The sequence below is a fragment of the Rhipicephalus microplus genome, chromosome 9 (genome assembly GCF_043290135.1).
Source record: "Rhipicephalus microplus isolate Deutch F79 chromosome 9, USDA_Rmic, whole genome shotgun sequence".
In the NCBI taxonomy this organism is placed as follows: domain Eukaryota; kingdom Metazoa; phylum Arthropoda; class Arachnida; order Ixodida; family Ixodidae; genus Rhipicephalus; species Rhipicephalus microplus.
Genome location: NC_134708.1, coordinates 99063566 through 99074685, shown reverse-complemented (window position 1 = coordinate 99074685; position 11120 = coordinate 99063566). Strand labels below are relative to the sequence as shown.

The 11120-nt window shown below is 44.3% G+C and overlaps 1 protein-coding gene across 1 annotated transcript; it reads right to left on the bottom strand.

Annotated features, from left to right (window-relative positions):
• Nucleotides 1–1674: 1674 nt before the first annotated feature.
• LOC142772054 (uncharacterized) lies at nucleotides 1675–7095 on the bottom strand. The gene is made up of 2 exons (XM_075874155.1): nucleotides 6315–7095; nucleotides 1675–2952 (listed from the first exon to the last, which is right to left on the bottom strand). Exons 1-2 carry the CDS (start codon nucleotides 6660–6662, stop codon nucleotides 2617–2619), a joined length of 684 nt encoding a protein of 227 aa, XP_075730270.1. The 5' UTR covers nucleotides 6663–7095; the 3' UTR covers nucleotides 1675–2616.
• Nucleotides 7096–11120: the final 4025 nt, after the last annotated feature.

The window sequence follows — 11120 nt, the reverse complement described above, 5'->3', positions numbered from 1 at the left end:
CCCTTCCCTTCCTGCCCTCTTATCTCCTTTCTATCCTCCAAATCAACCCTTTGGCGCAAGCCCTATTCATTTTATTTCCATTGATTTAAGCCTGTTATACCTCGGTGGTGCAGGCTGAGGCATTTACTTTATGTTGTTCTTTAAGCCCCAATATACGTTCTGTGTCATATACTCCACCATTCACAACATTGAAACTAGCACTAAACTACAACAATACCCCAACTCAGTTGCGCTATGGTGCCAAGACTCATCAATGCTGTTAAACCTTGCCAAATGCAAATCGATGTCATTTTCCCGTAAGCGCGCCACTGTTCATCATACCAACATATTAATTCGCTTCCTCTCGATTCGGCTTCGTCGTACAGGTATATCGTGGTGCACATGTACCCAACTCTTTCATTTGCGGCCCACGTGCAGTCCATCTGCTCAGACGCTCTGCGCACGCTTGGATTTCTGCGTCATAACCTAAAATCGCGATCTCCTGACGTTAAAAAACTAGCATACTTAACATAAGTACGCCCAAAGCTCGAATATTCTTCGTCAACTTGGAGTTAATCACAGCCATTTCTCGCTAACGAACTAGAATCAGTTGAAAACCGCGCTGCCCACTTTATAACCTCACAGTTCTCCAGAGAAATCAGCGTCACTGCCCTAAAACAGTTATTCCAACTACCATCTCTCGCGTCACGCCGCCTGATCTCACGTCAATGCCTCCTGCACAGTTTCTTTTTCCGCCCTAAATCAAGACACGAACATTTAGAGCCCCCTAACAGAACTTCTCGCAATAATCAATCTATCCCCCTTTGCACCAATCAACGGCCGAACATCTGCAATGAAAGACTCATTTTCCCCCCAAGCAGCTACACCTTGGAATCGCCTGCTCAACTCCATAGTTGCCACACCTGACCACACATCGTTCCACGCAAAGTTGGAATCCCACACTTTGATTCCACCCAAAAACTCATAGATTTAGATATATCCTACCAGCGTACTGTATGTATAATTTTTTTTGCCATGTTGTTTGTACTCTGATTCCTAGTCAAACGTTTCTTTTGTTTATTGTTTGAATAGTTTTTGTTGTCATTCTTGGCCAAACTACCATATGCGTATATAGAACTGTAATGTTTACAATAATTTGTTCACATTGAATTGTACACCCTCACAGTGTATTTGTTGCGCCCCCCCCCCCCCTTAGTAATGCCCTCGGGCCTTAAGGATGCAATAAATGAAATAATATAAAGCATAATAAAACTCCGCGTATCTGGCTGCTTCGCGGCAAATGTCATCGAAAAGTTGTAGTCTTCAGTATGGAGCCGCTGAGTGAGCTATGGGCGCCACCTCGCAGTGTCGTCGGGAAACGAAATATCCTGTAGCCACCGGGAGGTGGCAGCACAATTCCGTCTCAGGAAAGCATATACACTCTTAGAGCACAGCATCGCGTTGTCAGCGCACCGTAAAAAACACCAGGCCATTTATAATTCCGCATCGGTGCACTTTGCAGTGATAAGGCACACCACTTGATGCTTAGGTATTTATTCTGCGCCTCAGATATGAAACATATGAGCGCAGCTGCCAGATCAAGATGGCTGGGTGTTGAGCAAAGGCGTAAATTTTTGCGGGTTGTCTGAATTGAGTAACAGACAGACAAACAGAGAAACACGGAGAGGCAAAATATCTCCGTTGAAGTATCCCAAGAAAACTATCGTCTTTAATGTCTCGTTAAATGAAACGACCCAAAACACAACGCTTCTCGCAAACTGACTTTACTTGTTTACACAAAAAAAGAGGCAATGCTCAGTAGCACGCACAGGTTAAAACATAACGAAAGTTTGCGCAAAAGCAAACTTACAACAATGTTTTTGTCTTACCGCTACAGAGATGCCAATACCACAAGGAAAAAAAAAGAAATAACACATGACAAATGGTCATCACGAATAACGTCACGTTAGTTAAGATACACCAGATGACAATATGAAAGCAGACTCCTACGAAACATGCATTTTGAGTATGCAGTGGTGACTAAAAAGTGATACGCACCATAACAATAGCAAAGCAGTTGAGAAACACTGTCAAAATTTTGAAGGCATTCGTATTACTGCAACCATTGTCGAAAAATTCGTCAAATCACATGGCGAAGCATTCTCTCACCAAAACTAGTTATGTGTACGTATGCACTCGTGTTCTGTGCGCGTGTGGTGGGGAGTAAATTGGCACTGCTTAATTATTCCTAAGTTACACGGCAAAGTTAAAACATCCACATTGGTTGTAAAACAAAAAAAACTTAAAATATAATATACTCCCATAAAAAATGCATGAAGTTCGAAAGTCGAGCTTGTTGACATGATGTGCGTGAGCATAAAGTTGTTGCATAACGAATGACAGAAGATGCAATAGCCTTAGCCGATACTAACTAGGTTCATAAAGGAGTCATTAAAATGATTGCCTGATGCAACTACGACAATATGAAAAATTGCGCAGGGTATGACGCTTTTCTGATGTGGCCATATGCTTAAAACATATTCGATGGTGCTTTGATATTGCGTGCAATTCGTTGTATGGTTGAGTCATTGTCAGTTGATCGAGGGTAAAACGATAAAAAATTCAGAGTACATAACCTCATATGTCCATGACATCGGTCAAGCCAAGGTAGGAGCAGACGCGCGCCTGCAGTACCCTGCCGATATCGTCGAGGAAGGTGACCTTTTCCTCTATTGCCTTGCGACTCCGCTGGCACACAATTTCGACTTTGACGACACCCGTGAGGATGAAGTAGTTCAAAGCGAGCCTCTGGCGAGCCTCAGCAATCTTCTCCAGCACTGCCTCCATGGAGAGGCCGGCATACGTTTCCATCCTTATCGACACCGATGCACAGTGCTGCAAGAGCTCAAAGGCCAGTGCGTCGCTCTTGTCCATGGAGCCATAGACAAACCGCACGGCTTGGTTGATGAGCGCCTGCATTACGTAGCGAGGGGTTATTGGCACAAATCTTCCCAGACCGCATGTCAATTCGTAGCTCTTTTAAGCCCACAGTAGTTTTTTTTTTCTTTTCGAATTCAAAATGAAAACAAAGACGTAAAAATCACGAAAGCACACGAGTTCGTCGAACAATGTAAGCAAACTGCATACTATATTTTATAGGAGAGTACCGACTACTATCTGTTTGAGAAGGAGGCCTCTTGTTCCGGTATTTCTCTCTAAGTTGATGATCGTTGTACAGAATCGCCATTTCGAGTGGTTATTCCTCGCAAACTTCGCAAACCCTCTATAGCGTACTACCATGACAGAGCCTTCGCTGGGCATTCTTCAGGTCAGAAAACTTGCAAGAAGCTGCGTCGCATAGTACCTTGGCCAGACATGAAACAATGTGTTACACTACGTGAGTTTAGGTTCAGTTTGTAAAAAGGCAAAACTACGGGAACTTAGCACCATAGTTATGCGCAGCGAAGCTATTTAGACCTGAACTATACCACTCTCGCCGTCAGGCCTTTCGCCGTCGAAGCTACCTGCGCCAGGCAAGCGCACCGAGAAAAACGACAAGGGCGTTCTCCCTGCAGATGGCTCACTCTGCGGCGCGTGAGCCACACTCACTTGCTCATTCGTTCCCGCCGCCGAGCGCATCAAACGTTCTCACCACCAGCTCCCCATTTAATCGCTTCATGACGATCAGGCACACATTTGTTTGAGTCCAATGACTAAGAGATTCACTCATCAGTTGTATTCATACACGTAACAGCAGTTCTTTTTTTTCATTTAGCTGAAAGATATCATGCATCAACACCCAAAGCAACCAGCGAGTCTGAAAATCCAAGATGCGGTGTCACTTCCTTTCGTCCAAAAATGCCACGCTAGCGCGAAAATCGTAGCATAGTGAAAGCAGTAGCTGAAACAGAACGGCATTTCTGAAGCCCATTGCCAAATCACTTGAGGCTACCAATACAACTATACGGGAGAAGTTCTCACCATGCCACAAATACTTTTTGCCAAGATGGGAACACCCAATGCGCCATTATTTATTGTTTCGCGGAGAAGCAAGGTAACAGCTACACATCTGCCAAGAAGTGTGCAGTTTGTTGGGTGCGTGGCTGATGAAAAGTTTAGGCTGGGTAATTGGTAATGGGTGTAAGGCTTCAAACGACGCAATTATTACGCGATTTGCAGTGCGTGACACCCGGTCGTTATCTTATGCTTTAGTGATGCCATATTGAGAAATAGACAGATAAAATTGTATGAAATAGGGAGAGAGAAAGCTTTATTGAGGTGCTCAAGGAAGAGATCATGGGTGGCTTTATGAAATTTTTTGGCATACCAGACTGTGAGGTACCCGTTACGCTAAAACTCAATTTTTGTTAAATAGGTTAGCATCCAGCATGCCACTATACGTCTTTCTGGGAAAACTGTGGCACCTGCGAGTCTGCGACACACCTATAACATCTGTGTGCACTTTCTTAGTGCTGTGTCTAATGACGATGGTGACTTATGAATGTGCCTTTTCTGATGAGTTGGAACCCTTCAAAGACCAATGAGTCACAGAATAGATATCTTAGGGACACCTTATATGCAATGTGGATTTTGTGGTGCCTGAAACATCGTTTTTTTTCAGCATGGAGCTTGTATAGGTTGTTTTTGTGAAGGTGTTTCAAGCACCTGCATGGTCCTGTGGTAAAATACTGGGCTACCATGTAGGTGACCCAAGCTTCAGTTTCGTTTGATCCCAGATATAATTTTTTATTTGTTTTTTTTTTTAATTTCTTGCCGTGGTGATTACGGACACCAGACACAAAGACTACAGGGTCAAAAACGGCCGTTGTGATCTCTTGAAATATTTTGCTTCAGAATTTCTATTTTAGAATTTGCACTCATTGTTAAAAACATAATTTGATATTTTTGACACGTTCGCAGAAAGTTCTAGTGTATATTCCGGTGATAGATTGCCAAAGGTACACAAACAGATGTAGTTTTTGTTGTACCATAACTACTTATGTCCGACTTTGTAAAGCATTTCTGACTACTTCTGCGCAAAGCTGCAATGTTCTGCATGAAGCATATATTAAACGTAGTACATTTGCAGAACAAACTAAAAACGAAAATAAAAAACGCTAAAGCAAGTTTGCAACTAATTTTGAACTCTCAAAGAAACTTGCATGTACTTTTAAAATACCTTGAAACTTTTATAGCCACAACTTTTATTGCTCCTGCTGTATACCCCAATTTAGGTATATCTTGGCAGTGATGACGTGTGCTCTCGAACGAAAAATGGCAGGTGCTACGCAATGATAGAGTGGATCAGAGAATAAACAGACATAGCTTACATCTCAGAAGACCTTCTTGTTGGGTGAGTCGGTGCATGACATGACTTAATGTGGGAAGAGTGCGCAAATGACAGACGAACACAGGAAAATAAACTATGTAGGCAAAAGGAGGCCAAACTAACAGTAGTTCATTTTATTTACTAGTTTTTTCAGCGCGTGAACATAGGAAAAAAGGAACAGGGTAGACAGAACATTACCTAGCGGGTGTACGTTTTGCGCTTCAATAACTGAAAGATCTTCACATCTGTTGCTTCATCACAATTAGAACGCGATTGCCTGGCTGGGCTTTTAGGCAACCGAGGAACCGTCACACGTGTCTTGATACTGACCCATTGATTAAGCTTGTCTTTCATCTTCCTGTTCTGCATAGTCTTTTTCGACGCATATATTTCGCCACTCTGCGAAATAATGTTATTTGGAAGTTAGCGCTCTGTCTACCCTGTCCCTTTTTTCTATGTTCGCGCGCAGAAAAAAAAAAACTTGCAAATATGGCTACGCAGCAACTATCGAAGCTTCCGCACTTCTGGCTCATCTTCTTTCCATATCTCTTTTCCCTGTGACGCTGAAAAAAAGATTATATTAAGCTGTTTGAAGCTCAATTGTTAGGTTGCGCTCTTTCTGTCTACTTCTCTTTTTCTTGTGTTAGTCCGAGGTTTCGACACTTTGCATACTAATAAATAACTGATATTTTAGTTCAGCGTGATACTAGAGAAACACCACGGTAGAAAAGACGTTCACGTTTGTTGCCCTTCACCAAGTCATCGTATGCTGTGGCAGAGTGTCAGTAGTGGAGAAGCTGCTATTACCGTGACATTCGTTTAACACGAAGAACTGGACCGTGAGCCTGACCGCGATTGATGTAGATATTCCAGGCATCAATCACAGTTGCACAGCACTCAACGATGCCGGAAGCTTCGCCCACACATACGTAGTAAGTCGCGCTACCATGAGAAATGTCTCTTCGCATCTCAAAATCAATTCAAAAGAGATAATTTGACGGCTCACCGAGTTTCGCCTGCTGAAATGCTTGATGGCAGGTTCACAGGAGGGATCAGCATTTCCTGTGTTCACGCGCACGGTGATGAGGAAGCGGTTCTTGCGAAGTGCCTCCTTCAGTTCCCGGATGATAGCGCGGCACTGAACCATGCGGTCAACGCGGGGATCACTCTGTCTAAGATCGAAGGTGAGAGAAATGAACGCTCGGTTGAGTTCAACCAATCGCCCTAGCGCCTTGGCGTTCCTCTTGCTAAAAGTGATACCACTGAATTCAATCATAAAGATGGTCTGGTTCCTCTCGAGGGCGCGAAACAGGTCGACCACGACCGCATCGGGAACGCGTATCATGGTCAGCATCAAATGCCTGCGGAAGTGCAAAAAAGAATGTTGTGGCTATTGCCATCAGGACGAACCTTCGTATTATGAGAGGCTCATGTTAATGCGCACATGTAATGCATCGTGAAATGGCTTTATGGACAACAATAACACGCTGCACTAAGGTTATGCGAATGAATGAAAACTTAGGCTATCCGCTGCATGCCTGAGAAAATTGGCCTTTTTGTGTATGTATGGACTAAACAATACCTTCCAGTGAAAAATACTCCGTGCTTTTTGTTATGAGCTGTCTGCGCTCGTTTTTTTTACCCCAAATGGTTCGTTTCCCAAGGCTTTCCCACACAATTCGATTCTACGTGAGGAATGCTCTTTGGGTTCGTATCACAATGCCATCCTCGGAAATGGGGTTCGGTGCTTGCATAGTTGTATGGACGGGCTGCGAAATGTGTTTAGTTGTGGTTTTATTCACTTCCTTTTACAAGCGAACAAGACTACGCTAAGAGAATGCAGGGACTCGATCCTTCGTTTCACAATGGAAGTTTTTGTGCGGTTGCATTGGTTGCATCGAACTACCATATTATGTAGATGATATAACTGTCTCCACGAGCACCAGCACGTCTGTTGGTGCTCGTGGAGACAGTTTCATGTGCAGTCACCTGAGCATATGATAAATAAAAGGCTGTCACTTTCAATGCACACCGATTTCACATGCAGACACAATGAAAACATTTACACGATCCGGATGTTTTTATGGAGCCTAAAAATATTTAGGTGTAATATATAGTTGCTGAAACTAAGCAAGAATTCAGCGTCACGTTTCATTGTTTAGACATGAAGTGATAGAAAGTAGGAATGGCGATCTTTAAAGAAGTTCCATTTACCGCACTAACTCATGAGAGACCGAAGAAAGCTGAATGCATTACGGAAGAGGACGGTGCAACGAGGCAGTCTTGCCTTGCCTAGTCTTTGAGTCAGCTCCATCGGTGTGTGCTGCCGTTCTCTCTCGCGAAAATGCGCGGCACAAGCTTGATGTGGTTGCGAAAGTGCTGTATTAGGGTCGTAGACGAAGCATACCAACCAGTCCTACGGGAGAAGCCTAGGATGGCTTCTCATTTTATGGAAAGTTTTCACTTTCTCATTGACTTAACTACGCACTCTTATGAAGAATTGATGATTCTATTTGGCTTACATTTCCTGGGCTATCGGTATGTATGGCAAAACAGTTAAAACAGAACAAAACAGGTATGTATGATCATCCAGCTGTCCTAATTTTAATTATTACATATTATATATAGATCGCGAGAAACGTATAATCGAATTGAGTTTGCAGTGAAGGTTAAATGAACAGAATCGCCGCGAGAGAAGACTTAACGTTGCGTCATATAACGCTAATGGAGCGAGCGAAGTGTTTCTACCAACACATCATGTATAATTATGCTTTTTATGTAAATGGTCGTCGACGGTATATGCGTTCGGTTGCACCATTATGACATTCATTCTCAGAATTTACATTTTAATATAACTTACAGGCTCTTCTTACAGCATGGGATAAAGGGGACACATACAGGAAACAAAAATGAATTGAACTAATCGATGTGAAAGTATACATTTTAACTATACAAATTGTACACAACTTAATGAAGGCACTGAAAACAAAAACAATAATTACAAAAAAATTGTCGTTACCGATTAAATGCACTACAACGTAAGCGATGAAAGTGGAGTTGCTCTCGAAAGAGCTTGCTGTTTGTCACAGAAACTATCACTTGAGGAAGATCATTCTACAGTGACGTTGCACGTGGAAAAAAAGATAGGTTGAATGCACGCGTTCTGCGGGAAAAACATATACCGCTGCGCTGATTTTGCGTACGCGAGATTACCTGTGATCCGGTGTGTGTAGAGGGAGAGATGATGTCTTCAATTTCATGCAATGGGTGTACTTCTGAAACCACGCAAGGAGAGCTATTCTAATGTGGATTACTAATGACTGTATATCGATATCGCGTTTTATTTGTGGAATACTGCTATGAAGTTTGTAATTCTGAGTTATGAAGCGCGCAGCTCTGTTTTCGATGACTTCGATTATCTGTGCTAAACAGAGTTGATGAGAAAACCGAACTGGTGAAGAATATTCCAACTGTGGACGTACTAACGTTAAGTAAGGTAGTTTGCGGATACTAAGTGTAGAGTAATGAAGATTTACTTGCGAGCATGCTGGTGTATTGGGTGCCTCTGAACAGATGAAAGTTGTGTGGGAAGACCGTGAGAGCTTAGTGTCAGTATTAACCCGTTTTAGTTGTATGAGGTGCTTCAAAATGTTTTGTTAATATTATTTTATATGAAGAAGTGGTTAGCGAGTTTTCTTTAGAAAAATGGACATTCTTTTACATTTTTAGTATTCAAACTCATCAACCACTCTGTACGCCTACTGCTAACGAGTATAGGTCACTTTGAAGGGTGAGATGGTCATCGGGAGAAGTTATAGTTCGATAAATGACGCAGTCTTCTGCGAAAAGGCTATGCAAGATGAAGTGCCCGTCATTAGGTCATCATTGAAGATTAGGAACACTAGACGGCCAATGACGCTGCTCTAGGGTACTCTGAACTGACTTCTGCGAGATATAAATGAAAACCAGTTGCAAACGTGAGCTGTTCACAAAATAAAAGAATTATTCGGAGCCGTGATCATGTTACAAAGTCTAATTTGAGGGCAGATAACTTGGGAATCATACGACAATGGACAACACGGTCAAATGCCTTTGAATTATTTAGGCAAACGCGATCTGTCTGTGTGTTCATGTCCATCTTAGTGTGTAGGTCTGTCGTGAATTGAAGAAGTAGTGTATCGCACGACATTCCTTTTCTGAGTTCATGCTGTGTGTAGCTCAAAAATTGTTTGATTCAAGATGATGGTAAATGTGAGAAACAATGATATGTTCAAGTAATTCACAGCTGATAGAGGTTAATTAAATGGGCCGACAATTCTCAACTTGACGTTTACACCGTACAGAAATACCTTTTGATATTTTCCAATCTATGGGAAGCTCACCAGTAGACAAAAACTGTCTGAAGATGTGAAGTTATATTAGGGAGGACGTAGAAATCGTATTTTAGTATCTTTGAATTGATGATATTGCTACCTGTAGGCTGCCACAAACCATAGTGCGAATGCGCGTGTGCGCCCGACGAGGAAGATGAGGCTCGCTGGCTGTTCGAGCTCGGAGCCAGACTGGCCAGTGCTGCAACCGCTCTATTTGGTGGAGGTGGAACGATCCCCGTCCTCACCACGCAGCTCCGCAGTGGCCGCATCCTCCAGCTTTCCGCCATGGCTTCCAGTGACAACGCGTCCGCTTCATCATCTGCGGCTTCTCCGACAACCTTTGTCGCCGTCCAAACACCACGTGATCCCGGGACATTTTCTGCGCAACCTGGCCTCGACGTCGACAAATGGCTTCGCCTTTATGAACGGGTCAGTCAAACTCACCGTTGGGACCCTACCATGATGCTCGCTAATGTTCTCTTCTACTTGGACGGAACCCCGCGTGTCTGGTACGAGACAAATGAGTCCGAACTCACCAGCTGGGACACGTTCAAGGAGAAGCTACGTGACATCTTTGGGGACCCGACCGGTCGCCACGCAGCTGCACGACAGGAGCTGGCTACCCGTGTCCAGTCGCCAACTGAATCGTATGTGTCATACATCCAAGAAGTTCTCGCTCTTTGCCGAAAAGTGGACGAGGCGATGTCTGAGGCTGATAAGGTTGGACACGTTTTGAAGGGGATCGCGGACGACCCCTTCAATTTGCTGGTGTACACTAACGTCTCGACCATCGACCGTGTAATTCAAGAATGCCGCCGTTTCGAAACAGCAAAAAGCCGTCGGGTGCGCCCTCCTTTTTCTCGGTTGCCAAACACGGCGGCTACGTCCACCTGCTCCGATTCTACCGTCACACCGCCCTTTGAGCAGAGTGTAACGCGTATCGTTCGACGGGAACTTGAAGCAGCAAGTCCAGCGCCGCTTCAGCCCACTTCTTTCGAACATACGATACCGACAACCCCCGCGATCTCCGTTATTCAGGCGGTCGTACGACAAGAATTCGCCAACCGCGGGTTCCCTGATGCTTGCCCCATCTCTTGCCCCTCCTCCAGACCAATTCCCACTAATGCACCTCGACGTGACCCATTTGTTGCTCCACGATCTCGCAACCCGGCGGAATGGCGAACTCCTGACGACAAACCGATCTGCTTCCGGTGCCACCGCGTTGGACATGTCTCCCGCTACTGCCGTGCCTCCTGGACGCCGCCACATAGGAGCCAGTTTTTCGCACCTTATAGCCCATATGAAGATCTTCGCCGGTATTCGTCCAGCCGTACCGCCCCTGCTTTCGACACGTCTAACAGCCGCCTTCCTGCTCGTTCTCCGTCCCCTCAACGCCGTCGTTCCCCGTCGCCCCAGCCACGCCGCCATCACTCGCCGCC

Bases quoted from the DNA above. Each gene is read 5' to 3' on its own strand.
- LOC142772054 (XM_075874155.1), bottom strand. From the start codon at position 6,662: ATGCTGACCATGATACGCGTTCCCGATGCGGTCGTGGTCGACCTGTTT. The intron at 2,953-6,314 runs GTGAGCCGTCAA...TACGTAATGCAG, and splicing joins ATTTCAGCAGGCGAAACTCG to GCGCTCATCAACCAAGCCGT.